At 44.4% G+C, this 26,361-nt stretch overlaps 8 protein-coding genes across 12 annotated transcripts; 5 read left to right on the top strand and 3 right to left on the bottom strand.

The window, feature by feature from the left end:
* Positions 1-69: 69 nt before the first annotated feature.
* On the bottom strand, positions 70-2,389 carry LOC105702298 (leucine-rich repeat-containing protein 59). 2 transcript variants are annotated; one of them, XM_012429772.2, is made up of 8 exons: positions 2,237-2,389; positions 2,076-2,134; positions 1,733-1,827; positions 1,591-1,650; positions 1,395-1,517; positions 1,108-1,321; positions 830-1,036; positions 70-747 (listed from the first exon to the last, which is right to left on the bottom strand). In XM_012429772.2, exons 3-8 carry the CDS (start codon positions 1,823-1,825, stop codon positions 437-439), a joined length of 1,008 nt encoding a protein of 335 aa, XP_012285195.1. In that variant the 5' UTR covers positions 1,826-1,827; positions 2,076-2,134; positions 2,237-2,389; the 3' UTR covers positions 70-436. The 2 variants fall into 2 exon arrangements, with proteins under 2 accessions (XP_012285195.1, XP_012285196.1); XM_012429773.2 differs by having other exon boundaries at positions 2,076-2,122.
* A 226-nt stretch (positions 2,390-2,615) lies between these two features.
* Positions 2,616-3,351, top strand: LOC111673879 (protein POLR1D-like). Its single transcript, XM_023431820.1, has 2 exons — positions 2,616-2,950; positions 3,038-3,351. The coding sequence occupies exons 1-2, from the start codon at positions 2,928-2,930 to the stop codon at positions 3,246-3,248; spliced, it is 234 nt and encodes a 77-aa protein (XP_023287588.1). The 5' UTR covers positions 2,616-2,927; the 3' UTR covers positions 3,249-3,351.
* On the bottom strand, positions 3,328-13,489 carry LOC105702275 (carnitine O-palmitoyltransferase 1, muscle isoform). 3 transcript variants are annotated; one of them, XM_012429736.2, is made up of 15 exons: positions 13,371-13,489; positions 11,958-12,131; positions 11,750-11,886; positions 11,405-11,681; positions 11,018-11,341; positions 10,748-10,947; positions 10,477-10,684; positions 10,287-10,394; positions 10,176-10,201; positions 8,935-9,000; positions 7,150-7,264; positions 6,792-7,061; positions 6,560-6,709; positions 5,617-5,826; positions 3,328-5,495 (listed from the first exon to the last, which is right to left on the bottom strand). In XM_012429736.2, exons 2-15 carry the CDS (start codon positions 12,096-12,098, stop codon positions 5,391-5,393), a joined length of 2,337 nt encoding a protein of 778 aa, XP_012285159.1. In that variant the 5' UTR covers positions 12,099-12,131; positions 13,371-13,489; the 3' UTR covers positions 3,328-5,390. The 3 variants fall into 3 exon arrangements, with proteins under 3 accessions (XP_012285159.1, XP_012285158.1, XP_012285160.1); XM_012429735.2 differs by having other exon boundaries at positions 13,282-13,488; XM_012429737.2 differs by lacking the exon at positions 8,935-9,000 and adding an exon at positions 8,577-8,639 and having other exon boundaries at positions 13,282-13,485.
* A 741-nt stretch (positions 13,490-14,230) lies between these two features.
* Positions 14,231-15,621, top strand: LOC105702278. The gene is made up of 4 exons (XM_012429741.2): positions 14,231-14,633; positions 14,720-14,911; positions 14,983-15,170; positions 15,242-15,621. Exons 1-4 carry the CDS (start codon positions 14,448-14,450, stop codon positions 15,429-15,431), a joined length of 756 nt encoding a protein of 251 aa, XP_012285164.1. The 5' UTR covers positions 14,231-14,447; the 3' UTR covers positions 15,432-15,621.
* A 1,163-nt stretch (positions 15,622-16,784) lies between these two features.
* LOC105702276 (zinc finger protein 260) lies at positions 16,785-20,261 on the bottom strand. The gene is made up of 2 exons (XM_012429739.1): positions 19,202-20,261; positions 16,785-19,132 (listed from the first exon to the last, which is right to left on the bottom strand). Exons 1-2 carry the CDS (start codon positions 19,505-19,507, stop codon positions 17,186-17,188), a joined length of 2,253 nt encoding a protein of 750 aa, XP_012285162.1. The 5' UTR covers positions 19,508-20,261; the 3' UTR covers positions 16,785-17,185.
* Positions 20,262-20,370: 109 nt separating this feature from the next.
* Positions 20,371-22,465, top strand: LOC105702277 (tRNA:m(4)X modification enzyme TRM13 homolog). The gene is made up of 6 exons (XM_012429740.2): positions 20,371-20,840; positions 20,931-21,081; positions 21,156-21,352; positions 21,450-21,635; positions 21,725-21,964; positions 22,033-22,465. Exons 1-6 carry the CDS (start codon positions 20,795-20,797, stop codon positions 22,422-22,424), a joined length of 1,212 nt encoding a protein of 403 aa, XP_012285163.1. The 5' UTR covers positions 20,371-20,794; the 3' UTR covers positions 22,425-22,465.
* Positions 22,466-23,152: 687 nt separating this feature from the next.
* Positions 23,153-24,472, top strand: LOC105702279. Of its 2 annotated transcripts, XM_012429743.2 has the most exons (4): positions 23,153-23,461; positions 23,558-23,850; positions 23,947-24,159; positions 24,242-24,472. In XM_012429743.2, the coding sequence occupies exons 3-4, from the start codon at positions 23,970-23,972 to the stop codon at positions 24,439-24,441; spliced, it is 390 nt and encodes a 129-aa protein (XP_012285166.1). In that variant the 5' UTR covers positions 23,153-23,461; positions 23,558-23,850; positions 23,947-23,969; the 3' UTR covers positions 24,442-24,472. The 2 variants fall into 2 exon arrangements, with proteins under 2 accessions (XP_012285166.1, XP_012285165.1); XM_012429742.2 differs by lacking the exon at positions 23,558-23,850 and having other exon boundaries at positions 23,155-23,461.
* A 62-nt stretch (positions 24,473-24,534) lies between these two features.
* LOC105702280 lies at positions 24,535-25,508 on the top strand. Its single transcript, XM_012429744.1, has one exon. The coding sequence runs from the start codon at positions 24,564-24,566 to the stop codon at positions 24,741-24,743; it is 180 nt and encodes a 59-aa protein (XP_012285167.1). The 5' UTR covers positions 24,535-24,563; the 3' UTR covers positions 24,744-25,508.
* The last annotated feature ends 853 nt before the right edge of the window (positions 25,509-26,361 follow it).

Here is a 26,361-nt window from a genome sequence, read left to right as displayed (position 1 = left end):
CCGCTTAAAACGGCAGTTTTCTATCCGCTGTAAAACTCACTTAGTGTATGATTAATGCGAATCTCTACGTATTGTAAGTACTTTTATTTTAACAATTATAGTTATATCCTTACGTCAGTTACCGTTATACTCGAATCTCGACGAGAACTGAAGGTATTACATCGATAATCTCATTGTAACGACTCGATATTTAATATACAATTACAGTCACGACGTCTTAAATTAAAATGCACAACTTGACCTTCGACACTCCAACGCGCGAATTCACCTGAGGTTCCATTATTGTTTCCAGCACTTCATGTGAATGAACCTTTATAAACGGGCCCCATTCCTCATCAATGAACCTTTATAAACGGGCCGCATTCCTTATCAATGAATCGTTCTAAACGGGCCGAAGGTATAGTACCGTGGTTCGTCTGTATGACGGGAGTTTCCTTTAAAGATCCTTTTCCGATTTGGAAAATGCTTTCACGACGTAGCGAGAATGCGTGTCTCTTATGAATGTTTGCACCTTGTCTGACCATATAATCAGATTATCCATTTGCACCTTTAAGTGTCGAGTCCCTATTTCTTGATAATACTTTACGGGAAGACTAGTCTGCTGCTCCAAATACGACACAATTTCATCGGACTTCTTTCGATCATATAGTGGCAAGATTGCTATGGCGAACGCCAAAACGATTCCGAAGATAATAACGGAGCTTAGAAGCCCATAGATAAATCGAAACACTTTTCCCATTACGCTGGCTGTAAAAATTAAAAGAATATTTTATTTGAAAATTATTCAAATAAGAAGTGATTGTTTAATTGACTATTTGTGTGTAGTTACCCTTTTCTGGGTTTAATTCGGCCGTACGTTCTGTTGTTTCATGGGCTGATTTTGTTGTACTGGCATTGACTTCTTTGCTTTCGATGTCATTCTTCTGAGCAACTGATTTTTCTTTTTCGATTCGCTGCTTCTCTTCTTTATCTGCATTCTTTTTCTTCTTTTTCTTTTTTTCCTTCTTCGGTGGAGCTGCGTCTTTGTCGGTATCAGCTGAGGTAATGGATTTTGATATTAAACGATTGCATCGTACAATTGGTGAGGATTAGTAGACATGTCCGTACCTGGAGTAACTTGTAATCGTCGTTGCTTTTCTGTGTCGATCTCTTGTTTAACCTTTGACATGCAGGCCACAATACTGCGAGCACATGCTTGGCACTCGCTGGCGTTACTACAGGGACCAGCAACTGTAGCAACTGCAGGTGATAGTGGATTTCCCTTTAAATCTAGCCAAGTCAGTTTCTTCATTTCTCCAAAACTGAGCGGAAGTCTGCTTATCTAAATAAAAGTTTATCTTAGTTGAACTTAAGTGGCACTTTCTCTTTTACATGAATTTTTAAATAGTAATTACCTGGTTACTGTACAAATCCAAATGTTTCAAATGTCGCAGTTCTCCGAAATTTTCAGGGAGTTCGGTCAACATGTTCTTACTGAGATCCAATTTGACGACATGAGTCAACAATATGAAATTGTTCTAAGAACAAAATTATGCATTTGTAATACTAGTATTGCTTTCTCAAGTAAAACTTATTAATAAACACACTTACTGGCAAGGAAGTCAACAGATTATTGGACAGATCGAGGTGAGATGCCTTTTTTATCTCTGCCTGTAAACGAAGATTTGTCACATAAATTATTCATAGAATTGTACAAGATATAAAAATTCAAAGATACAAAAATTAAGCTTACAATTTCTTTTACAGGAACCTCTTCCAAGTCGCACAAACTAAGATCCAGAACATTGTCTTCCAGTTTATCCTTCAGATTCATTTTAATAGTCATTGCTGTACATACAGCATTTAGACATGCAACAAAAACCAACATAAAATAAAGTTTAAGGGAAAATATCACATCCCGTTGTGATTACGAGGAGATTTAAAAAACATTTCACAATATGCATTGTGTATAACACAAGAATTACAATGAATTAAAACATGTTTAGTACCTTACTAAATACTCTGTACCATATGTCAGTGACATGTGAATGATGAATGAAAACATATAACCACACGGCACAAAAATCTATACTGACCTTCTTCTTCTTGAATTTGACACGTCGAACAATAAATCGTTTCTTGCCTGCAGGAAAATCTTTCAAGAATTAAACATTAATCTTTTTCACCCAGTTAAATGATAAATAAAAGCGGCGGTCCTACTTAAGACATACACTCCAGTAATGATTTTAGAGCGAACCTGGAGATGTATGAGCGTATATAGTTTGTTCTCTTTTTAATGAGAATTTCCAAAATTTGATAAAGATATCGAATACGATGACTGCAAATTGGTTTTCTTCAACTCCAGAAAATTCAGGGATGATACGAAGTATCTGTCACGGATTCTGCCTAGTTCCACGTAGTTGCGTTGATAACACAAACTCCTGTTCGGCTGCTCCCGCCGCTAGTACGCTGCGCGGCCGGAGAGGGCAGTGCGGATCAGGTGCAAGCCATCGATGGAGTCCAGTGTACGAACAGAGATGAGCACATCTCTGGTACGAAACCGGAGGGCAGCACAGGAAGGCATCACGAAACCCTGCCCGTGAGCAATCTCCCAACTTATCTCTAATCTCTGGGTAGGGTTAGGTTGTTGCAATTACTTGACCCTGAAGTGACAGGTGACAACAGCAAGCACATACGATTGACATTTGTATAAGTTGGTCAAGTACTGTCGTCTTCGCTTTGCCAGTGAAACGCAAGAGAAACCACCGTGTGTATATTAATGAAATGATACGTTGAATTGGATGAACTTAACGAAACTACAAGTCAACGATGAGCACCAATGATATCTTCGTTCCTTAATTTATCTCGGACGTCAATAGAATTTGGATATTTCATTGGGAGTAAATCTTATACGATTAATTAACTAAAGGTATTTGGAACTCGTAATTATGGATGAAGAAACCCTAAACAAGTAATGATTTTTCTACATTTAATATGATTAAATATAGTTTCCTAAAGAATGCTACTTATACGTTAATTTATAATTCATCGAGCATAGATTGGCAGTTGAAGCATTACTCGAGGAAGCAAAGTTAGGAGCAAGGAGAGCCGAAATAATGGGACCCAGTGGTTGGACAAAGCCCAAAGAAACCGTTAATAAACGATTCCTTCACTCTACCCTTCGCAATGTAGTTCTTTCCAACAAACATCGTTCATCCAGGAAAGATAAAGGAAGCAAACATTATTCGTGCAAAGAAAATAAGAAATGAGGTATAAAAACGTGGATATTGACATACTTGTCATGCCCTTGATGACGTACCAGTTGTACAAAGAAACTACCGCGTAAAATAAACTGCATAACTTTTATTTAAATGATCATGGGTGTCTCCAAAGTCGATTTCACTATTTAATTAAGCTAGAAGTCGATCAGGATTACGGTAGCTTTAACCTTTGGAGCGATACTTCATTCTTATCATTTAAGAGACCTATGGTGGATACAACCGAACGTCGTTCTGTTACTAATAAAGCTTTTTTCTTGGTAGTACTATTTTTTTCCTTTCTTAAATGAATCCTGAGAGTTATCTTTTTCTAAGTCAAGACCAACGATAAAATCTAACATTTATTTCAACAGCTTATCATTCATTTGTTTAACCAACGCTATGTAGCCTCGGCTTAGAATTTTAACTAGCTACCTAAGATATTTACACTCATCGCATTCACAAAGTAGAAAGTGAACATCCTATTTTTCTTTGATGATAAAAACAACGTCCAACTCCAGAAGGTACAATTAGTTACAACTATCTTGACACTGCTTCCGAAAGCACCAGTACCGCTACAATTAATTCTCAACAAATATATTATAATAAATTGACGTCGTAAGTTTCCCATATAAAATTAACATATTAAAACACTTTGCATTGATAGGTTGCACATCATTTTCTGACATTGCCAGAGTCCCGTTTACGTTGAGAACGTACAGGAGTATCGAGTCGCTACGTAACACATTTTCGATTGCGTAAAAATGTTCTATAGGCAGCATTACTAAATTGGTAGTCAAAGCATACCTTGAAGTTCGTCTTGAATTTTTTGATATCTCAATAAACTGCCTTTCACATCAGCGTTGATTTCGTATTCACAGCGGCGCACTTCTGCAGAAATTAAATGAATAATCAATCGTAATGCTTTGTCTACTTTGGCTATAGAATCTTTCAACCTTTCTGGTCAATTTTTGCAGAAGTAAACCAGCCTAAGTACGCCCTCGTAGACGCAAGGGTATCATAAATATCCTCCAGCGGCAGAGTGTAATCTGCGCGTTTCTCCGTCAGTAAAATCCATTAATAAATTGCAACAACTCGTCACACATGCGTATTGCAATGGACGATTCGAAATCTAAGTAAAAATGAGTATTGCTCTGTGCGTGATTAATAATCAAGTAATATATATGTGTATATATATATATGTATATATGTATATTGAAAAACCCAATGATTACGACGGACCTCCGAACACCTTCCGAAGAAAACTGGCTGCGAAACGAGTCCTCGTTTTCGAGCATTATAATCACCGAGAAACCCTCAGCATTTAATCTCCGTTAAAACGCGAAAGAAAATTACTAAAGATTCTGAAAGTGTTTCAATCCCGAGCCCCCTTATCATTACACCTTATCGTCATTGAAAGTATAGAAAGAAAAATTACGGAAGTTGATATGTAAATGATAGCAAGCTCTTCGTGAGATTCTTTATACTCGAGAACCTTTTCAATTTGAGACAACGCGATTCCATGGTTCGTTTGTACACTTTTAACATGCCAAAGGCTAATAGTAATTTGAGCAAGTTCCACATCGAGGGATGTTTTACGTCATCGCTGTGTTCCACTTTTTTCTTGCGCCCCCCTAAACGAGGAACCACCTTAAAGAACTCTCGACCTCCTAAACCGTAGTTTATCGGAGGTAGAAAAGTACTATTTATGAAACGTCAATGACTATGTAAAACAATATAAAAATATATGTAAGAGGCACTAGTTGGTATGGCCATTTGTCGAGAGTCAAGAGCCCTCTGGGAAGAATTTCATTTCCAGTGGACTGAAGTCTTCTACCTACGGAACCGGGTTCTTCGTGGTCGAACCTTAGACGTATGCGTATTCGGATTCGATTACTTAAAATACTGAAACTATCTATGCCGTCCTGTCGGCCAGTTCTCCGGATCATGAGGGGGGTTGACTGTCTCGGTAGAACTCGCGCTTTACGTTAATACTTCTCAACCGATAAATTTGAAACGAATGCTCGTGGAGAACATCACGGTGGTACCCTGCCGTGGCAGTTTCAACTAATTCGTGGAATTGCCAAAGCTGCCGCTCCCTAGGATTACCATTAATTCGTTCGGGATATCGTTCTGAGCCAGGGGCATTCGCCATTACGTGGAGCCGTTCTTTTGCTGGTGCAGCTTCGCTTTCTCGAGAAACAGCTCCCTCATGTCGAGGAGAGCCCGTTCTATTTCCCTTGCAAATCTTACGGAATTCTGGGAAGAGAAACGAGATATCATCAAGGTCGGTCATCGTAAAATCTTCACGAGGGAAGAGCTTAATCGAGTCGCTGTATCGCGTTACTAGTCGGGTTAGATATTCGCAATTACGTCATACCGTTTCAGGGGAACTATGCTTGCTGGAGACGTGGAAGAAGATAAGATCTTCCCCGGCAATGATGTAGGATACTCCGTAACCGTCATCGGCTACGGGTCCAAATCCCCCTCCAGCCGAAATGCAGTTTGGATGTTTGTTCATATCCAATCTGGTTGTCTGTCCGTGAGGCGTTTGCGACGTAGAGAGCTTCCACGGGTCGCTCAAAACCTCCTACGATGGATCGGCATTAGTTACGGACACGGACGTTCCTCTTAAGGTGAAGTGAAACACGTCGAGAAACTTGATCAACGTCGATAAAGATTTTTCTAAATGCCTACGTTGCCGACGTTCGTTTTAATATTGACAGCTGAGTCGAATTATATTAAATATTTCACCAAATGGCATACTCCACCTGTCGTCTTCGTACAATAATTATAAAGAAATCGAAGTAAAACTCCAGAAATCCTCTGGATTCATGCTTTCTGGGGCCCTAATTGACTGCAGAGAGACCCCCTGCGCCATCTGTGATTTCCAGGTCAATTAAATTTTCACTCCGAGACCTCGTATTACTATCCTTTTAGCATAGAAACGCATACAACACTTTTTTTGCCTTTATCCCGTTCAAATGCGAGTTTATCGATTACCAGAGTGTTCTAAATTCTCGTAAAATTGTCCTGACCCTTTCGATTCTCATATCAGAGCCTTCGATAATTGTACATTGATCGAAATATGAGTGCTCGACGCCATTTTGGTTCTGATTTGGGCTGTTAAAAAAATTTTTTTTTTAAATCCAAATTGTGAACATGTCAGAACAATTCTTAGACGATCAGGAGTGATGCGTCGAAGTTTCGGACAGTTTGGTCTAATACCCTTAAAAAGAAAAGTGTTGCATTCGAATCGACTGATTTGAAGGGGGTTTCACTTCACCTTAACTCTAGGAATGGAAAAGGGCCGAAGCTAAAACCTTAAGAAACGGAGAATCGACTTCTAAGTATTTCGAGACTACGTAGAGACAGAAGAGATGTCGGTCCACTCCCTTCCCGCACATAGCGTCCTGATAGGCCTTCTGATGTTGTTTGGCAGCCTCTAGCAATAATCTGTGCCTCTCGTCGACCTACCGAATACGAAGCCAACCGTTAACCACTGGTCGAAAGTCGTTAAATGGAAAAGATGGGAATAAGGAACAACGATTTCACCGTCGTAGACTCGTCGTCCATTGCCTTGGCCCATGCCGTCGATTCGATGGAGCACGACCGAACGGTCTCCGTTCTTCCTTCTCGGAATAGTCGCGTCATCGAAGCTTCGTAGGTCAGACAAAATTTCCCGGCGTCCCGGTAATAGGCAAGCTGCATAGCCATCTGAATATAAGCATCCGGAGACATTCGACTCTTCTTCATGAATCCTTTGCCATAGGCATTGTGCACGTAAATGCGCAGGTCGACGTCGTTCAACAGCTTCTCGGCGACCTGAAAATCGTTTTGCGATTCACGTTAAATTCTATTCGGAGTGCTTTCGAGAAGCTTATTTTTTTTTTTTTCTTTTTCTTTATCTCACCTTACAGGACTCTTCGATGGCAGCTATGCAGTCGGTACCCAGATCCCATTGCAATCGCGACGGGGCCGGGGGTGCGAATTCTGGGGTTCCTTTTGTGTGGCCATCGTCTTTGTATCTGCGGAGTCCAGCTACCGTTAACGATTGTTACTTTATGAGCCACAGTACGGATTAACCCTTTCGCTCCGACGGGCGTATGTATACGCCCTGGAAGAATGACCATTCATGTACGAAGAGCGTACATATACGTTCATACCATATATACTTTTATTTCATACTTTACATGAGATACTTTTGTTAATCGAGTATCTAGCAACGCTGCATGCCTTAAACAATTGACTATCATGAAATAAAACACTATCGACAAGGCGATATTGTGTTTTGGTTTAACGATACTCAGTTTCAGTCTTCTTCAGAACATTGCCAGCGACGGATATATACCAGCAATTTATAATAGTAGTGATTAAAAGGTTTACACGAATGTATAATTCTAAAATAATTTTGTTAGCTTAATTTTAATGATTCACAGGTAAATACTCAATTTCTGCCGTTGTGTTAATATGCTGAGTTTTAAACTATTTAATTTTTTAGACCCATAAAGATAATAAGTCCGGTTAAATATGCCAGATTACTTTAGTAAGCGTGATTTTCCACGATTTTTGTTGTATTCCATCGAACGTTTAAAGACCCAATTATGATTATAAATTTTTATATTTTATAAAGTAAGATGATGTTACTGAATATAATAAATATAACTGTAAAATTTGGAGGACAAAAGACGACATCTAATTACTTCGTGGTATTCCGTACTTCGGTGTCAACTACTCGGTAATGCGCTCCGTTCACAGCGATCTCATTTTGATGCAAGCGCTCCGGGGCGAAAGGGTTAACTCCAATTAAAGTAAACCTACGCTTGGAAAGTAAAGCTGCCTAAGGTTAATCGTTATTATTTAGGGAGAAAAGTGCAAGAAAAACAGAGACCCAGAAAATTGGCGAACCTTAAAAAGTGAAAAATTAAGATGTGAATAGAGTGGAAAACTGGGAGGTTAAACTCCATCGTTAAAGAAACCAGCCTTGGGTTAACGTATCACTTGGCTAGCGTTGATTTTAATATTCGTACGATCATACAATCGCATTCTAGTTTTGTTAAATAGCGTTAAGTAGCGAGCACATAAATAAAGCCGCGGAAACGTACGAGCAGGGCTGGAAATTCATTGATAAGAAAAATACGGGAAAAAAATCATTAGACCGGGACGTCGGTACGTTAAAAGAATAGCGCATTGTTTCGCTAATCCATTCTGGTTTCAACGGTCTCCCGATAGCTTTCCATGAAACTAACGGATAAGATTACGATTAAATTAAAACTAAAACGGTCGTTCTAAACTATTCCAGGCCTGCGTGCAGGGGAAGAAAGAGAAGGAAGAAATTACCCAATTTCCACGTCATTACCGATCACGTATTCCCACAAGGACCCCATCACGGGAGCATCAGCCCTGATAAAGACAAAAAAATATACAGAGATATATATTGTCATCAATTATTTACAGTAGAAATATGTAGACCTATACCGGTACGACTTTCTTCAATCTAAGAAGTAAAAGCGACCGAGGTGTGTAGGAGTTTCAAAGGTCGGGCAACGAGAGCTCGTCCTCCTGCGAACCATTATCCCCACCGGGAGATGCAACGTAAACAGGGCCTCTTGAAAAGCGACAGAAAAAATAGGAGAAAACGGAAAGAGACGAACTAATAGGCCGTTTGTCAACGAGCCGTGCACGAGGGTATCCTTACTCGTCACCGATGACTTCCTCGCTGAACAGGAACTCCCACAAGTGTGACATCACGGCGGCATCTCCCCTGCTCATTACTTATCATTACACGTGGGGCCTTAACGACATACCTTTACGCGTCTATTACATCTTCGGTAACCGCGTGTCGATCATCAAACGTTCGGTCGAGAAGTGCTCTTGATCGAGGTCGCGTGATTACGAGCGCAAACGGTTAAGGTGAAGTGAAACCCCCTTCAAATCAGTCGACTCGAATACAACACTTTTTTTTAAGGGTATTAAACCAAACTGTCCGAAACTTTGACACGTCACTCCTGATCATCTAAGACTTGTCCTGACACATTCAAAATTTGGATTTTTTTTTTATTTTTTAACTCAGCCCAGATCAGAATCAAAATGGCGTCAAGCTCTCATATTTCGATCAATATACAATTATCGAAGGCTCTGATATGAGAATCGAAAGGGTCAGGACAATTTTACGACAATTTAGAACACTCTGGTAATCGATAAATTCGCATTTGAACGGCATAAAGGCAAAAAACAGTGTTGTATGCGCTTCTATGCTAAAACGATGGGAATACGAGGTCTCGGAGTGAAAATTTAATTGACCTGGAAATCACAGATGGCGCAGGGGGTCCCTCTGCAGTCAATTAGGGCTCCAGAAAGCATGAATCCAGAGGATTTCTGGAGTTTTACTTCGATTTCTTGATATTTATTGTACGAAAACGACAGGGGAGTATGCCATTTGGTGCAATATCCAATATAATTCGACCCAGCAGTCAATATTAAAACGAACGTCGGCAACATAGGCATTTAGAAAAATCTTCTTTATCGACGTCGATCAAGTTCCTCGAAGTGTTTCACTTCACCTTAACGGAGCCGCGAAGGCGCGTCGTTTCCGTTCGATGACGACCGGGTTCTCGTTACCGTCGGCTTATCGTTACTTTTACCGGACTCCGAGCGACCCTTTCATTTTAACCGTTTGACTGTTACGCGGCGCAAAAGCGCTGCGTTCATTTGTCTCGAAAACCGCGACGCAGCGCTTTTGCGCTGCGAGTTTCAGTGTTTCTTGGTTGCTCCGCAGTTTTCGTGCGTTCTTGCAAAAATTGCTTAGCAGTCAAACGGTTAAGCCACTTGGCTGCGGCTCCGCGTTCACCGCGAGACTGGGAATTTACAAACAACAAACGGTTTTACGAGTAGCTCGCGAAACCGTCGTGAAAGGTCCCCGGATCGATGGGTACTCACCACGAATGTTCCGCATTGAAGCCGATCTAGAAAAGATATGAACGATGCTAAGATTAAATCGCCATCACGCGGTCACGAGGTCCATTGACTAGTTTCTCAAGCCGTGCTTACCCTTCCGTTGTTTCCGAAACAAAGAGTGAAGGATTTGTCGAACCATCTGTCGTATCCCTTCCCGTGCAACAAAACGCGTCCGTAGTTGTCCAATTTCTCTGGATGCGCCTGAAACGACGAAGCACGTTCTTCGTAAGACGGACCACTCTCCTAAGGACTTCCGGAGGCGAGCGGCGCGCCCGAGACTCACCTGGTCGAACTCGTAAGGAACGTCGTCGAGCGCCACCACGAACGCGGCCTTCTCGATGGACTCGAGGGACGCCTTGTTGACGCCCTTGGAAAAATAGGCGTTTCTAGCCCTAGCCCAGGAGGTTCTTTCCCCGGCCGTCAGCGCGGCCAGCTTCTCCTCTCCCCGGGCGGGCTTCGACGTCTCGTCGTCCAGGATCTGCTGGATCTGTCTGAAAGGGGCGAAGAGATCTCGGGAATGATAGGCGTAGCGACTCGCGGCGTTCGGGACTTACATCTCGATTTCGCACGGTTGGAGTATCCTGTTCTTATGATATATAAGGACCTTGAAGTATCTCCCCTTGTGATAGACGACAACGTGCTTCGAGTCCTGGTAATGGACGATCTTGTCGGTCTCTATCCCGGGAATTCTGGTGGTGTTGAAGAGCCTCTCGTATTGCCAAGAGCAGAGGGGGACCAAGCCTTGCACCATGATCTGCAAGGAGAAAGGTCTCGCGTCGATGAGACCGCCTAGAGAGCGAGCCTCGAGGTCGACGACCACTCACCGGCTCTAGTTCCTGGCGCTCGATGAGTCTCCTGTACCTCAGGCAGGAGTGAATGATGCTGGCCGCCCTGGCGGCCTGCACCTTGGTCGGGTGAAGGAGGATGGCGTCGATGCCGTAGAAGTTCGAGTTGACCATGAGGGGCGATCTGCCCCTCAGGTAGACGTACTCCTCCCACCAGTCGGACACGTAGTTGGTCGACCACCAGGACTTGAGGATCAGGTAGCGCTGCAGTTTGACGGCGATGCCGGCCTCGAACTCCCTGGCCAGCCGTTCCATGCGCGCGTACTTCTCGTCGTCCAGGAGGGGCCGCACGCTCCTCAGGTACTGGAACGCAATCGGACTCTCCGGTCAGCAAGGGAGGGGCGGGGGGAGCGAAGGAAGCCTTACCCGCTGCACGGTGCTCTCGACGGAGGGCAAGGGCAGCCTCGGGAGCGATCCCTGGAAGCTGTACAGCATGGGCTTCTTCCACCCGGAGAGCAGCTTGACCAGGACGAGCCAGAGCTTGGTGAGGGCCGAGATTCGGCGGTCCTTACCCCTGGCCTCGTACATCCAACCCTTGTAGACCAGCAGCAGCTTCAGGGTGTAGCGGATCGCGTAGATGACCGCGAGCCAGAGCAGGAGGCCCGCCAGGAGCGAGGCGGCCAGGTGCGCCGTCACCGAGCACCTGCGGAAACGACTTACATTAGGATCCGCTTAAAGGTGCTCCCCTTCGGGGAAGGCACACGGACTTACCCCGAGATGTAGGGCGCCACCTTGCCGACGGGGTCCAACGGGAAGCGATAGCCCACAAAGTGAACGGCCGAGACCACGGCCACCGTCAGCCAGAAGCTCTGCAGGGAGGCCGGGTAGACGCCGTTCTTCAGGTTGTTCTGCAACGAGCGTGTCCCTGGTCAGGGTCCATTCCGGTCGGGGCTCGAAGGGCTCCCGCTAGTGTCTTTACCTGGAACCGGAAAAATCGCTTCTTCCACGAGCGGACTCCGGACTGCCAGACGAGGTGGAGCACCTCCCTGTCGAAGTTGACGTCCCATCCCTCGTGGGTGATGGAGAAGCTGAACGCGACCGCCGAGTGGGCTTCCGCCATCCTGTCCTCGTCCTCGTCTCACCGAGAACTCGTCTGAACATCCGGGTTCGTCAGGGGAGACGAACGTTATCGGGGGACCCGGGGGTGCCGGGGATAGGAAAGGAAAAAGACACCAGTTGACCTCACTTAGAACAGCAATTGCGCAAAAGAGATCGACTCGCGCCAGCGGCCGACGTTGCGGCTCGTCGCGAGCGGTAAACAAACGCCCGCCGAGCCCTTCCGCGCGGGAAAAGGGCCGCCCTCCGCCCCCTTCGCGCCGCGACTCGCGTCGGAAGCGCTTTCGGCAGCCTTGGACTTTGGACGGAGCGATTCCGGGCGCGCCGCATTACGCAAGTCCCGGCCGACGGCCAAAGTCGATCCAACCGGTCCGCGCCTACTTTGAATTCCGGCAGGAAGCGAGGCTTCCTCGCGTGCCCGGCCCGCTTTGCTCGGTCGAACAGCCAGGACGTAGTCGACGACCCCCGGGCAATCGGTTGCCTAATTATACGGTATTCCGATCCAACTTCCCGGGTCACCGGGGCCGCGTCCTCCGCGTATGCCTTTAAACCCGAATCTTTCCACCGCGCGACGAAAGCGAAATCGGCACGTTTTCCCCGCGTCATCGACGGAGCGCCAGCTGTTCCGCCACGTGCACCGACCGGATTCCGAAGGCCTGAGGCCCAATTACGTGCAATAATCGCTGTTTAAGGATGCAAGCCGCCGGGCGGGTATTTCCAAACGGGGCAAACAGCTGACGCGGGTTTTCTGCGTCGCGAAGAGTACGGCCGCACTCGCGCGCCTTTGTTTACTCGCGGCTAGGCGCGAACCTGGGCGCGAACCTGTGTACGAACCTAGGTACAAACCTGGGCACGAACCTAGGCACGAATCTAGACGCGAATCTCCTAATTCAAGAGACTACCGGCCAGAGAAGCTGCGGCTTTGTTCGCCGCGACGCCTGGCCCACCTAACCTATTTTCGTCCGTGTCCGCCTCGGCGTGGCGGGTCGCGCCGCGATTGGCCGAGCGCCGAGGGTGTGCGGCCGCGCCTCCTCGCGACAATCTTTCTCCGCGGGTGGGCCCAAGAGAATCGTAGGTCGCGCCGGCCGAGAAAAGTCTCGCTCTCTCTCCCTCTCTCCCCCCGCACCGACCCCTCGGCCGTCCGCGAATGCGGATGGGATCGTCCTGGGCGTATCGGGCATACTGACCGAGTTTAACGACAGGTGGGTCGACCGATCGACGTTCGCCTACACCTTGAAAGGATCCTCGCGACGCCTCCTAACGTGGGATCCCGTACCTTCCGGGACTCCTGGATGACGCACTATTCCCGTAGAGTCGATCGCACCGAACGCTCAAGCGCGACCGTTACGGCAGACCGACCGAGACAGACTGGGACTGACCGAGGATTGCGGAGCTGACGTAGCTTACGCATGCGCGGCCATGATGGAATCTACGCGATGACTACCTGTGTATGGCTCCCGAACGACCAATCAACGCGATGACTACCTGCAAAAAATTCAAAAGTCTTCATAGAAGCCTAGAAGGATACGGAGGTCCGATGCTGGATAAATAGTACGTTGCCAACGGATGGCGGCGCTGTAGTCATCTCTCCATCTCTCTTAATCTTATGGCGATATATAGCGATTGCATTCTTTCTTTGTCTTACACCCAGTACTCGCCTTTCTATATGCGTCTCTTTTCCTCCCGTACGCGAGATATCGATGGATACATGTGCGATCTCTCTTTTACCCCCACTTCTGGTTTGTTAGCCAACTTTTAGAGCATCAAGCGCTAACATTCGTAACCAATATTTGTATCGAAATGAATAAAGGTGGAAGACCAAAAAGTAAATTATGGGATGAAACAAGTGGACAAGATGGATGTTTATAACCTAGCGGATACCGCATGCCCTACGTTTGTCTTGTCCGCCATATTTGATACGTTTTCTCCTGGTTTTCTATGTTTTCTATGGTAAACAACTTGATTTAAGTAATATATGTCGATAACCTCGAAAATCGTGAAACTACCCAACCCTGGTCGTATTCAATAATGCGAGACGCGAAACGTTAATATCAGCACGTTAGGCGTTCTCTTTCAAATTTCCCGCCTAAAAATGGCGGAAAACGTTCCACTCCTGGATTGGCTATTTAAAAATCATTGGATTCTTTTCGCTTGCGTGCAGCTTCACAACTATAGGAAATAGACTTAACAAAGTAACGTCAACTGCAAGTAACTGGTTATAACCTCGATTTGTGTACTTTGTACGAGATATGGACTGTTTTTAATATATCTTTTAAGGGAAAACGGGTTTTTTAAGAGTTGAACCTGCTTCGAAGAATTCATACATGGTAGATCGTGTTTACTTTTTACAACCATGAATCAGCGCGTGAAAAAGAAATCCCGAAAATTCAGTTCATCGGATGCCCGTTCTGAAAATGATTGCGATCAGCCTGTAAAAAAGAAATTCAGTTCGTTGGATGTCCACTCTGAAAATGACTGCGATGATATCAGTATGCTAATAAGTCAATATAAAGAGAGCATATCTCCAGAACTTGAAAAGGTAGCGACGATGTTTGCTGTACGAAGGATGTATTAAATTACTCGATAGACCGATATTATATGAAATGTACATAATGGATTTTTCAGAAATTGGAAAGTTTAAGGGTACGATTGAGACACGATCCCCTGCCTCAGCATTGTATCGAAGGCAAAGCTGGTTCCCATGTTTTGACCCAGGAAGAAAAAGAACAATTTGAAAAGTATGCCCCGATTAAAAGAGGCACGTTTACCCCCATGGAGGATAAAGTTATAGTTAAAAATTGGAAAGCATTTTGCAAGGTTTGACCAATTGTTTTAAATGCTCGACCGCGAGAAAAAAACGGTTCTGAAATTAAACTTTTCCTGTGTAGCTGCACGACTGGGATGTTACTGATACCAAAGCATTCATGTTCATGCGACACGACAGAAAAATCTTTGTACAAAAATTACCAGAGAGAAGGAGATTTGTACAGTTCTTAGCCGATGGCCTTCCCAATCGTACCTTATACAGCGTGTATCACAGATTTAGGAACTTATACGAGCCTCATATTCAAAGCAGGTATAACCAACAAAGATATATGTTTATTTGGGATATTTTAAACTTAATTTATCTAATTCGTACGTTTTCAGATATACCGAAAGAGAGGACGATTTAATATTAACGCACATAGAGAAGAACCCTAATCTAGACAAAACTCGGAAATTTGCAGATTTGGCAATAGTTTTAAACCGTTCGCGGGCTTCAGTATGGAGACGATACCAATTACTAAAGAACAAAGGCAAAAAAAGGAAAATTTCAGGAAAAACCCATTTTTTGTAAATACCCATTTCACAAGATTAATTATATCGTTATAATTCAAGTTTCACTTAAAATAAATTTTTCTTTGTAAAGTAACTTAGTGTAAGAAAAGTGCAGAAATATTATTGAAGCGTGTTTATTAAAAAATGCATACAATAATATTTAACTATTGTATCAAAGTGTCTAATTAAAAACTTTTATAATAATCCTCGATACTCTACACATTTTTTCTCGATCATGAAACATTCATACGTTTGTTTATCATACACTTCACGATCGAGGCAAGACGAAAACAAACGAAATGTCAATTGTTTCGTTCGATCATGGACAGGACAAGGTATACGCCCATATCGGAATTGAGCGAGTCGTTCGGAATGCGAATATGCTCCGAAGTTGCCGAAAGACCTCAATTTTCAATACTAGATGCGTTAGAATGTTGTTACAATTTCAAGTCAGCGATCCTTAATCTACATCATGATTATGCTGATATTTTTTTGCAACGTTGCTCTTTTGCGTCACCTGAATAAATCGATTCGCGTGGAAACCGAACAATGGTCGTATCAACTTGGGAGATCGTGACAAAACCCTTCCCCTCCTTTGGAAGGAATTATCAAAAAGGAAAAACCTAACGATGCTGATTAGAATTCAGCAGGAATAAAGTACCATTTGAGCACGTAGTCTAATGGCACGCCAAAAAAAATGACAAAGTCAGCTATTAAGTATAGGTGCAATTATCAGGGGCGATACGCAATTAAATGGTCGCTTCGTTGAAAGGACGCACGCCGTCCTTCGCGATCTGTAAGGTGAAGTGAAACACGTCGAGGAACTTGATCAACGTCGATAAAGAATTTTCTAAATGCCTACGTTGCCGACGCTCGTTTTTATATCGACAGCTGTGTCGAATTATATTGGCTATTGTACCAAATGGCATACTCCACCTGTCGTTTTCGTACAGTAATTACAAAGAAATCGAAGTAAAACTCCAGAAATCCTCTGGATTCATGCTTTCTGGGGCCATAATTGACTGCAGAGGGACCCCCCGCGCCATCTGTGATTTCCAGGTCAATTAAATATTCACTTCGAGACCTCGTATTACCATCGTTTTAGCATAGAAGTGCATACAGCACTTTTTTGCCTTTATCCCGTTCAAATGCGAGTTTATCGATTGCCAGAGTGTTCTAAATTGTCGTAAAATTGTCCTGACCCTTTCGATTCTCAAATCAGAGCCTTCGATAATTGTATATTGATCGAAATATGAGAGCTCGACGCCATTTTGGTTCTGGTCTGGGCTGAGTTAAAAGATTTTTTTGAAAAATCCAAATTTTGAATGTGTCAGGACAATTCTTAGACGATCAGGAGTGATGTGTCAAAGTTTCAGACAGTTTGGTCTAATACCCTTAAAAAGAAGTGTTGTATTCGAATCGACTAATTTGAAGGTAGTTTCACTTCACCTTAATCCAATGAACGAAAGTAAAGCCGTATCGTGCCGATTTCAATGTACAGGAGAGAGGAGTTTTGAAGAAACGACGAAGTCGATATTCAAGTAAAGAGGTTCAAACAAACGTGGAATCGCTACGAACGGTGGGCCTGAGTGGGCCAAGAATGGGGATAACGACGTACCGATTACGTTCTCTAGCCGGCACGGTAAACGCATCGCGCAACGAGGAAAGATCTACTCGCGCTTAAAAGAGAAACCGAATCCATCGCGCAAGCCCCTTAGGCGCGTTCGCGTAAATGTGCACTGGCGTCTAAATAATACTTGACTTCCGGACGTCTCAGAACATCTGGCCTATGACGGCCAGGGACCGGACGGCGGTCTGGACGTTGTTGACGTGAATGTGGTGGGCCACGGCGTGATGGTGGTCCTCGACGACCATCTCGCCGTACTGGGCCCGACACCTCTTTTGGTGAGCGAAGAGGCTGCCGCTGTGGCTGTAGGCGGCCCCGCAGGTCTTGCAGACGTAGGGCTTCTCGCCCGAGTGCGTGTAGGTGTGCTCCTTGAGCGTGCTGAGCCTCTTGAAAGCCTTGCCGCAGGTCTTGCAGAGGTAGTTGGCCTCGCCGGTGTGCCGGGTTAGGTGCCGCCGGAAGGCCGAGCTGACGGCGAAGGCGGCGCTGCATACGTGGCAGACGAAGGGCTTGTCCCCGGTGTGGATGCGGATGTGGTTCGCCAGGCTGGTGGTCGTGGTGAAGCCGCTGTTGCAGGTCTTGCAGACGTGCGGCTTCACGCCCGTGTGCGTCCTCATGTGGTACGTCAACGAGGAGTTGCTCGGGTAGACCTTGCTGCAGATGTGGCAGAGGTACTCCCGGGGCGCCTTCTCCTTCGGCTTGTTGTGCGTCTTCTGGTGGAGGACCAGTCGCGCTTGGCTCGCGCAGACCTTCTTGCAGACCTCGCACGTCACCGGCTCGGCCTTGGGCTTGTGCATCGAGACGTGCCTCCGGAGGCCCTTCTTCGTGGCCATCACCTTGTCGCAGTGCTGGCACTTGTACTCGCCCGTCCCCTCCTCCTCGCTCTCCTCCCGCTTGGCACCCTCGGGCAGCCGCGCGGCAGCGCCGTTCCCAAAGGGCTCGTCGTCCGAGTCGAAGAGCTTGTTGTCCTCCGCGAGGTTGTCCAGCAGGCCGTGGCCGTGCTTCTCCGCGTGCTTCTTCAGCGTGTCCGGCCTGAAGAACCACTTCTTGCAGACCGTGCACGAGTACTTCTTATCCCCGTGGACCAGCGCGTGTCTCTTCAGGTTCTTCAGGGAGGAGCAGTACTGGCTGCAGATCTCGCACTTGTACAGCTCCGGGGCGTTCTCGAACTCGTCCGGCTCGTTCGACCCGGCCATCTCGTCGTCGGTGTCTTCCTCGCTCTTCGCGTCCTTCTTCGAGGTATCCTCGACTTTGGCGTCTTCGTTCCCGACCCGCTCGATGCCGTCGCTCGGCTTCTCGTTGTGCGACTTCAGGTGGCGCGTCAGACTCTGCGGTTTCGAGAAGGAGGCGTGACAGAACTGGCAAGCGTGCGGCCTCGACGCGTGGATCTTTTTGTGTTTCTCCATGTTCTCCAGCTTGTAGAACATCTTGAAGCACACGTTACACTTGTGCTGCTTCTCGTGAACCAGGGAATGCTTCTTCAGGCCCTTCTGCGTGGTGTACCGCTTCGAACAGATCTTGCACTTGAACTTGGTCTCCTCCGAGTCCTGACTGTCGCTGCTGGGCTCGTAGAAATCGTCGTCCGCCTCGTTGTCGCTGTAGGTCTTGTTCCGGAGAATCTTCGCTTTCCTGCTAGAGGTTCGCTTCGGCGGGGATTTCTCCTCCTCGTCGACTCGGACGTCCACCGGTCGTTGCTCGAGTGCGTCTCCCGACGTGACCTCTCCGTCTTTCCGCTGCGCCTCCGATGGGAGCCGAACGTCCGTCTGATCGTGCCGAGGTTCGTCCGACCGAGCCACCCCGGGGGCGAGTTGCGGACCCTGAGGCTGTCGCGGAGCGTCCCCGGGTATACCGGGGATCTTCTCGAGCTCTTTTGGCCCCTCGTAGCCTATGTTGCACATAAAGAGCTTCTCTTCCTGTATGGTAATTTGACTCTCCGATTCGTTCTCCATTGGTGGAACGTAGGGCTCGTTCATCATGGAGAAATTCTGCGAAGCGACCGACTGCATCTCTTGTTTAATAAAATAACTCGCTTGCGGACAGGCGGGCTTCTTTGTTAATACTATTCTCGTTTGAGGCTCCGTCTGCGTACTGGAATCCTGGATGGACGAATTGTCGTTAAAGCAAATGTCAGCGCGCGAAGTAAATTACATGCTATGGATCCTTACCGTCACGTTACACCTAGCTGGTTTGTTGTAGTAAAGTCTTAAACGAGCGTCGGAGTGTTGACATTGCTGTCGAAATTCATGCGCAACGCTTGCTTTGTAGATGCACACGTCACAGATCAGAGATGGCAAACCGTCCTGTTCGTGGATATCTATGGAGCCACAAATTTGAATCTTCTGCGGAAGTCCAGAAAAGTCTTCGACTTCTTGATCGGTGCAGAAGATAGGAGATAAATTAGTGCCTTCGGATAGACAGACTCGACATACTCTATCCATATTAAGAGGCAGATCAAAATAGCTTGCACTCATCGTCGTGGTCAGCGGCGAAACAAGTCCGTCGATCAAGAACCATAGCCAACTGGCATTTTACGATCGTTTGTCGAGTCTTGTCCGCTCCTTGTCGACGTTACTCTGATGTTTCCATTATCTCCGTTACCTCGAGGCACAAAGATCTTCTACAAACCGCGCTTCACGGTCGTGACATTTTCTTTCGACTGAAATTTACACTTCTATATAATCGATGGTACATCGACAACATTCCAGAAAAATTGTGTAGCTGCTCCGCAACTACTCCTATGCAAATATCAGGAGTCTAATTAATTTTGACAGTTGTTAAGTTTCCAACGATGCAATCGTGTCATATTCAAAAAGATTCCAAATATTGGAATAAAGAGAAAACGAGAGGTGCTCAACCCTCGGACCTGCTATGCGCCGTGGGAACATGCCACGATGTTGGAGCCGAGGTGCCAGCAGTGATGCCCAGATGAATCGTGCATTTCAGCCATTTCAGCACATTTCAGGCAGGCTGACACCTTGAACCGAACCTCGCGTCTCGCCGCTTCGGATTCTCCCGGTGGAGTTCTTAGGGTGCCTCGTGTCGCCTTTAAACCTCCTCCATTATCAGCCCAGCCTCCGCGGGCAGGTTCACCAACAATTCATTCGCTTCTTCTGGATGTCTCCTCTTTGTTCAATGGCTTCTCCGAGCACCTCTGCTCCGATCGACCGCCGAGGTTGAGAACAATCCATTTCGGAGTCGTTCGAGATCACCGCCATCTCTAGGCAACTCGTTGAAACTCTCAACTTATATCTGGTGGGGGGCTCGCGCACTCGCGATGGTACTACCATCTGACGATTGACGGCGGTGGCTGACGGTATATTTTAAATAATTCACTGACCGGTAGATGTATCATTCGTTTCCTTTATGAGAAATCGTTATTTAAATTGGCAAGAAAATGTCATGCACACCTTAAAAAAGCTTCAAACCTTGTGTCTCCTCTGAAAAAAATCGCAGCCCCTTGTTCGATAGACCAATTTAAAGGGAAGAACTTTCTCCGTCGAGCTGCAGAGAAAACAGGTGCGAAAAAAAACAGTAGAGACGTAGAAACGTACGAAGACGTAGAAGTGGGTACGAGCGACTAATTTTGGCTGTATCATTTGCGGAAAAAATGAATAAGGTAAGTGAAGGGTAAAGCCGAAGAGGACGTCACAATGGTTCTTCTCTTACCATCGAATCCGACTCGGCGTCGGTAAGCGTAAGTAAGCTACCACCGTCAACTACCAGATGATATTACCATCACGAGTGCGTGAACCGCCAGCATGCTCCACCGAGGGCAGTACATAACGCGATCACGCAACCTTACACGTGAGCAATCTCCTAATTAATATTTGTTGATACGCTACAATTTTCATTTTAAAGTCAAAGTATATAAATAACATTTTTTAATGACGGAAGATCGTCATTGTCGGTATTTTCTAACGCGGAAGAAACGTTACTGCCGGATGACAGTAAAAAATGGTAATGAATATTGCGGGGAGCATCTTGAAAACGAATTACGGGACGTGCTGAAGAGAAAGAGGATCAAGTGTCCACTCGATCCGACACAGTACGTATATAAAAAAATGTTATCAGAGTTTCTAGCTTGATGCTTGAATTTCGTAACCGTATATTCGTTTGCAGCACTTGTTACGCATCCAAGTTAGTCAAACACTTGACAGTTTGTAATAAAAAGAAATTTAACGATGCGTTACCTGCCTATATCGTTGAAGGAGTAAACACGGAGAGTAAAGAACAACGAATTTCCACAAGGATACCCTTATCTCAAGTGGATCGGACCATTCTTGAGGAGACCTTAAAGAAACTGAACGAGGCATATGGTTAGATATATTTAACAAGTATTAAAAATTGTACAATGTTAACCTTTCGATTATACTTTGGTGAAAGGTCACGATTTTGACGATAAAAATGTTTCAGAAAATTTGCCAGTATTCTCAGAAGTAGAGTTGAGCCATGAGATATTAAAGAAAGAACTTCAAAAATCAACATATGGAAGAGAGACTAAAAAACATTTGCGTCAAAATGCTTCTCTCTTGGCACACCTCGCAAATGCAGGGCTTGTTAGAGATAATACTTGCTTTATAGAGTTTGGAGCTGGTAAAGGTATCATATAATATTCATTTACTTAAATTCAAACTCTACCTTAGAAAGTAAGCCTCCATTTAAGAATTAGAAACTGCTATTGACCGTAGGCAAGCTAACCTATTGGCTGGCTCAAATAATAAGAGATCAGAGGAATTCAGCGGTTTTGCTAGTGGATCGTTCTAGTCATCGAAATAAGAGCGATAATAAATTAAGAAATGAAGTATCTTCTTTAGATACATTGAGAATACGTGCAGACATTGCAGATCTTAAACTAGGAGCTGTACCTGAAATTCAGAGATTCCACAATAAGGTCGCAATTGCCAAACATTTGTGCGGAGCGGCAACAGGTAATTATTTTTCACCATCACCATAACCTTTCTGAGAGTTTAATCGGAATTTAATTTTGCGATTACAGACTTAACGTTGAGATGCCTAGCGAAAGCGATACAACAGGAATCCGAGATGAACATCAATGGGATAGTAATCGCGTTTTGTTGTCACCATCGCTGTGACTATAATACTTACGTTGGTACAGAATATTTAAGTAACTGTCGATTTACACCCAAAGAATTTCAAATGTTATGCAGCATTGCTAGTTGGGCGACATGTGGTTCAAGACGAGATGATATCGATTCGAGTCTTCCAAATGACCGCGAAGATATTGGTCGGCGAGTGAAAATATTACTTAACTGGGGGAGGTTAGAATACTTGAAAACACTAGGTTTCCATTGTCAGTTACTTTATTATGTACCCACGGACGTATCGTTGGAAAATATGTGTATCATAGCCACAAAGTGTCCGATTTAAATTGAGTTGATTTTTTTGTTGAAATAAAACCTTAAACATCACTCGGTTGAACTTTCTATGTAGTTCCCCGCCCGTATAAGGGTGTACCTTCATGTCGGCGACAAAATAAACTGATGGAATTGCCTCACGTTTGATCGAAAAACATTACTGTCTGGCCAGGGTTCGGTAATTTCACGATTTTCGAGGTTATTGACGTATATTACTTAAATCAAGTAGTTTACCATAGAAAACGTAGAAAACCAGGAGAAAACGTATCAAATATGGCGGACAAGACAGACGTAGGGCATGCGGTATCCGTTAGGTTATAAACATCCATCTTGTCCATTTCTTTCAGCCCATAATTTACTTTTTGGTCTTCCACCTTTATACATTTTTATACAAATATTGATTACGAATCTTACGACTTCAAATAGCCGTTATCAGCCGTAATAAACAAATGTCAAATGCACGTATATGCATACATTTAAAATTTCCAAGGCTGATTTCAAATGTGCGCGGTTTTGCGGATGCGTAAAGCGTAATCCCCTTAATAACCAATGAGAATCTCTCTTAGAGGTAAATGGGTGGACTCCCATTGGCTATTGACGATATTGCGCATGCGCTTTGCACGTTCAGTTTGGGGTAATATACTTCGTGCATGCGTAGAAAACTAGGAACGCATTATACGTTGTAATATACGTGTAGAAAACCACGTATATTACTTGACGTATTATACTTACCTAACCCTGTGTCTGGCTGTCGTGGCGCTAGCGTCCATGTCTAACTACAAGGTGACTTAACCAGACGCTGCGTGTAGAGGTGCATTCCACATCCCCTCTACCGACAATGCCCCGCCCGATACAACTTGAAACACGAAGAAACGCTTCGCTGCATTCCCTCGAATTGCCTCGAATGAAATCCGTTAAAGGATCGGCGCGACCCTTTGTTTACTCGGTGAAATTTTGCCCAAACGGTCCTCCTCTTTTTTCTACATACCCAAAAGGTGAAGAAATATACAGTGTTGCCGTTCCGTAGCAAGCGACCCCTCTGACGCGCAAGTGAGTAAATAAGGTTTTTTTGAGATTCCTCTGAGTACGCTCTCTCGAAATAGCAAGTAGATTTCCATAATGAATGCTTCGTAAATGATTTATTAGATATAGAAAATGTGTGGGCGATGGATGTAATTAAACGTGACACATTACTCTCTCGCGGATCATTTCCGACAGGCGGCAGGCCACGCCTCTGCCATTTGATCTTGTACTCGTCAAATGAGTGGAAATGCCGGGATCGTATTGTCTATTTATGAAAAATAATGTGGAAGAAGGACTGTTTGATAGAAAAATGTGTCAAAACGTTGGCTACGATCGAAGGTTTTAATGGTTACGTTATAACAACGATGGGCCCCGACGTGTCACATTTTCTTCAAATTCTGAATAAAAAGTCTAAAGTAAATCTTTCAATGTAATTAAAACAAACGGAGCATTAGTATCGGCGATCTGGTAGAAGTGTTGTAATGCAGTTGTATGTTCTTTCTCTTTTTCAGAAGTAGAGTCTAAAATTTCTAAAATGTCAATTCTAGACGAGCGCAAGGAGTACCTTAACAATCCGTTCTTTGAGAAGCACGAGTATGGAGATTTTACACCCTTCTACATAACTATCACGATCTGTTCGGTCATTGGAGGATTCCTCTTCATTTTGAACGTTGCGTTTTGTTGGTGTTCAAGACACAGAGAGTACTGGCAGGATCGGCATACGGGTAAGATTAGCGTAAATTCCTTAGTGGATAGAAATATTATTGTTTCGGAAAATTGATAAGTACATATTCTGTGATTTCTCAGGTAATAGGTGGATTCAGTCGATGTGGACCGTTACACCACATAAAAATCCACCCCTTGATTTATCAGAACTAGAATCTGGCATAGCTACGTTTTCTCAAACGCATCACGAAGTAGTGCAATATCAACAACCGGAATCCCAACCTGGTACACCACAGCCCCGAGAATATATGGAACTTCAAAAACGAGAAAGCGAGATTTGATCGCTCTATCTGAAAAATTTTAATTCCCATTGCGAAGTTTTGCATTTGGACCAACCTTGGTACAGATAATAGACTTTTAAAGCGATTCAGCTATCGGGAACGAAGTGGCAGAGTCTGTCAACATGGGATTGCATATATTTTGGCCAGCTAGCGCTTGCTTGACATTATTCGTGGTTTGCGTTATAATGATCGTGTTAAAGTTTGGACCAAAACTATGCAAGACCAGACACGAGCCACTTCCTTCGGACCAAGACTGGGAAGGGAAATCTTACTCACGAAAAATCTCCATTTCGGTAGCCTAAGAACGTTCTTTTACAATATGACTTGTTTAAAATTTCTCCCCGGGTTACAAGACCGCTTCCTCCCACTTTTAGAATAAAAATATTTTTATCATGCAGAATAAAAATATTTTTATTCTAAATTATTATACCAATAATGAATTTAGAGTACAAATATTTTTATTCCAAATATTATTCTGCATACGAGTATAGCCACGTACTCTCCCCAACATTTTTTGCCTTAGGGACTTAATTTTAAAATAGTTTTTCTATCGAGGCGTTTGAAAAGGTATTCGAGTTGTACAAAACCGATAAGGCATAATTTTGGGACAAAAACGTTTTAAAAATTGTATGCATAATGGAATAAGCACGAAGCTGATTTTTCTCCCAACTTTAACGAGCGCGCCAAAAGAGTAATTGTTGCAACTCGTACAAACCGATGCAGCAAAATTTAATCCGTCCATAGATTAGGATTACAAGTAGCCATAGTTTGAATGACTTTGAAGAAATTTTCACGTATCTTTATACGCGGTGTGGACCCGTATAATTTTTGTTATAAACAGTATTTACAGATAATTTTAAGAATCGCAATGGAAAGCACGCGAACGATTCTGGGTGAAGATGCAACTTTACATGCAAAACAAAGCCTTTACCCTGCATAGAATTAACGTATCTCTTTACGTACAGTAGACACTGTATCCCAATTCATTTTTGTACGTTTATACAAGTACGCCATGTAGCACCGCTAATCAACGTGTCGCACACATTAAAGAAATCTTCCCAATACGACCACGCGAATCGAAGCATCTCTCCCAATACACCTTATATGTAATTTTATTTATATTGACAACATTGGATTTTTCTTACATGTGTAATGGCTACACGTTCGTTTAATACGCAAATAGATACATTATACGATTTTCCTCGAATCAATAGCGTTAGCCGTTAAATCGTTTAACGGACGATCGTCCGACGGATGTAAAATGCGTTATTAAAACCGTCGAGATGAAGCTTCGAGCGATCGTCGCTCGTAGCCGAGAGCTAAATTTCGCGTAGATTCCGGAAGCTCCGCGTCTCTCTGCCAATCGGTATGTAGAAAATGAACGGGTGTATCCTTCGGTTCGGGGGGGAAAATTGATGAAAAATGCGCAAAGGTCGAAAGCACGACGGTCAACTTAAACACTCCCGTAGGTGGCTACTTCGTGTACAAAAGTTCTCTCCCGCGTAGCGGCACCGACCAAGTACCAATTCGAGGACCCACTTAACGCGCGAAACCTCTCGTATAACCCGATCGTTACAATTAACTTACACTCGGCAACGTAAATTCCCGTACTCCAAACGGCGACAAACCATCCTGTAACAGACAACATTCGCGCAACCTCTCGGTTGCTCTTAAGGGGATGTCAAAGTGGCATCCGAAATCTCAATCGTTCATAAAACTTTTCTACAAACTGGGTGTCTGAAATCATTTCATACTTTAAAACGTGAATATGGAGACCTTAAGGTAGGTCCTGAAACTCGCCAAGTTTAATTTTTAATTAACTATCTTTAAAATACCTATAAACAAATTCGAAAAGAATGGCAATTCCATGAGTTTCAGGACCATCCTTATAGTCTCCTTAGTCACGTTCTAAAGTTTCAA

Source organism: Orussus abietinus, unplaced genomic scaffold (assembly GCF_000612105.2).
Source record: "Orussus abietinus isolate OABI.00-Male unplaced genomic scaffold, Oabi_2.0 scaffold150, whole genome shotgun sequence".
In the NCBI taxonomy this organism is placed as follows: domain Eukaryota; kingdom Metazoa; phylum Arthropoda; class Insecta; order Hymenoptera; family Orussidae; genus Orussus; species Orussus abietinus.
Note: the sequence above shows the minus strand (reverse complement) of the source record. Positions and strands in the feature narration are given on the sequence as shown.

Bases quoted from the DNA above. Each gene is read 5' to 3' on its own strand.
- LOC105702276 (XM_012429739.1), bottom strand. From the start codon at position 19,507: ATGAGTGCAAGCTATTTTGATCTGCCTCTTAATATGGATAGAGTATGT. The intron at 19,133-19,201 runs GTAAGGATCCAT...TCGTCCATCCAG, and splicing joins CAGCTAGGTGTAACGTGACG to GATTCCAGTACGCAGACGGA.
- LOC105702298 (XM_012429772.2), bottom strand. From the start codon at position 1,825: ATGACTATTAAAATGAATCTGAAGGATAAACTGGAAGACAATGTTCTG. The intron at 1,651-1,732 runs GTAAGCTTAATT...CTTCGTTTACAG, and splicing joins AGGTTCCTGTAAAAGAAATT to GCAGAGATAAAAAAGGCATC. The intron at 1,037-1,107 runs GTACGGACATGT...CCATTACCTCAG, and splicing joins ACGATTACAAGTTACTCCAG to CTGATACCGACAAAGACGCA.
- LOC105702277 (XM_012429740.2), top strand. From the start codon at position 20,795: ATGCTCCACCGAGGGCAGTACATAACGCGATCACGCAACCTTACAC. The intron at 21,353-21,449 runs GTTAGATATATT...AAAATGTTTCAG, and splicing joins GAAACTGAACGAGGCATATG to AAAATTTGCCAGTATTCTCA. The intron at 21,636-21,724 runs GTATCATATAAT...TATTGACCGTAG, and splicing joins AGAGTTTGGAGCTGGTAAAG to GCAAGCTAACCTATTGGCTG.
- LOC105702279 (XM_012429743.2), top strand. From the start codon at position 23,970: ATGTCAATTCTAGACGAGCGCAAGGAGTACCTTAACAATCCGTTCTTT. The intron at 24,160-24,241 runs GTAAGATTAGCG...GTGATTTCTCAG, and splicing joins CTGGCAGGATCGGCATACGG to GTAATAGGTGGATTCAGTCG.
- LOC105702280 (XM_012429744.1), top strand. From the start codon at position 24,564: ATGGGATTGCATATATTTTGGCCAGCTAGCGCTTGCTTGACATTATTC.
- LOC105702278 (XM_012429741.2), top strand. From the start codon at position 14,448: ATGAATCAGCGCGTGAAAAAGAAATCCCGAAAATTCAGTTCATCGGAT. The intron at 14,634-14,719 runs GTAGCGACGATG...TGGATTTTTCAG, and splicing joins TATCTCCAGAACTTGAAAAG to AAATTGGAAAGTTTAAGGGT. The intron at 14,912-14,982 runs GTTTGACCAATT...TTTCCTGTGTAG, and splicing joins ATTGGAAAGCATTTTGCAAG to CTGCACGACTGGGATGTTAC.
- LOC111673879 (XM_023431820.1), top strand. From the start codon at position 2,928: ATGGATGAAGAAACCCTAAACAA. The intron at 2,951-3,037 runs GTAATGATTTTT...CATCGAGCATAG, and splicing joins GATGAAGAAACCCTAAACAA to ATTGGCAGTTGAAGCATTAC.
- LOC105702275 (XM_012429736.2), bottom strand. From the start codon at position 12,098: ATGGCGGAAGCCCACTCGGCGGTCGCGTTCAGCTTCTCCATCACCCAC. The intron at 10,395-10,476 runs GTGAGTCTCGGG...TCGTCGTTTCAG, and splicing joins TTCCTTACGAGTTCGACCAG to GCGCATCCAGAGAAATTGGA. The intron at 10,202-10,286 runs GTAAGCACGGCT...TATCTTTTCTAG, and splicing joins GTTTCGGAAACAACGGAAGG to ATCGGCTTCAATGCGGAACA.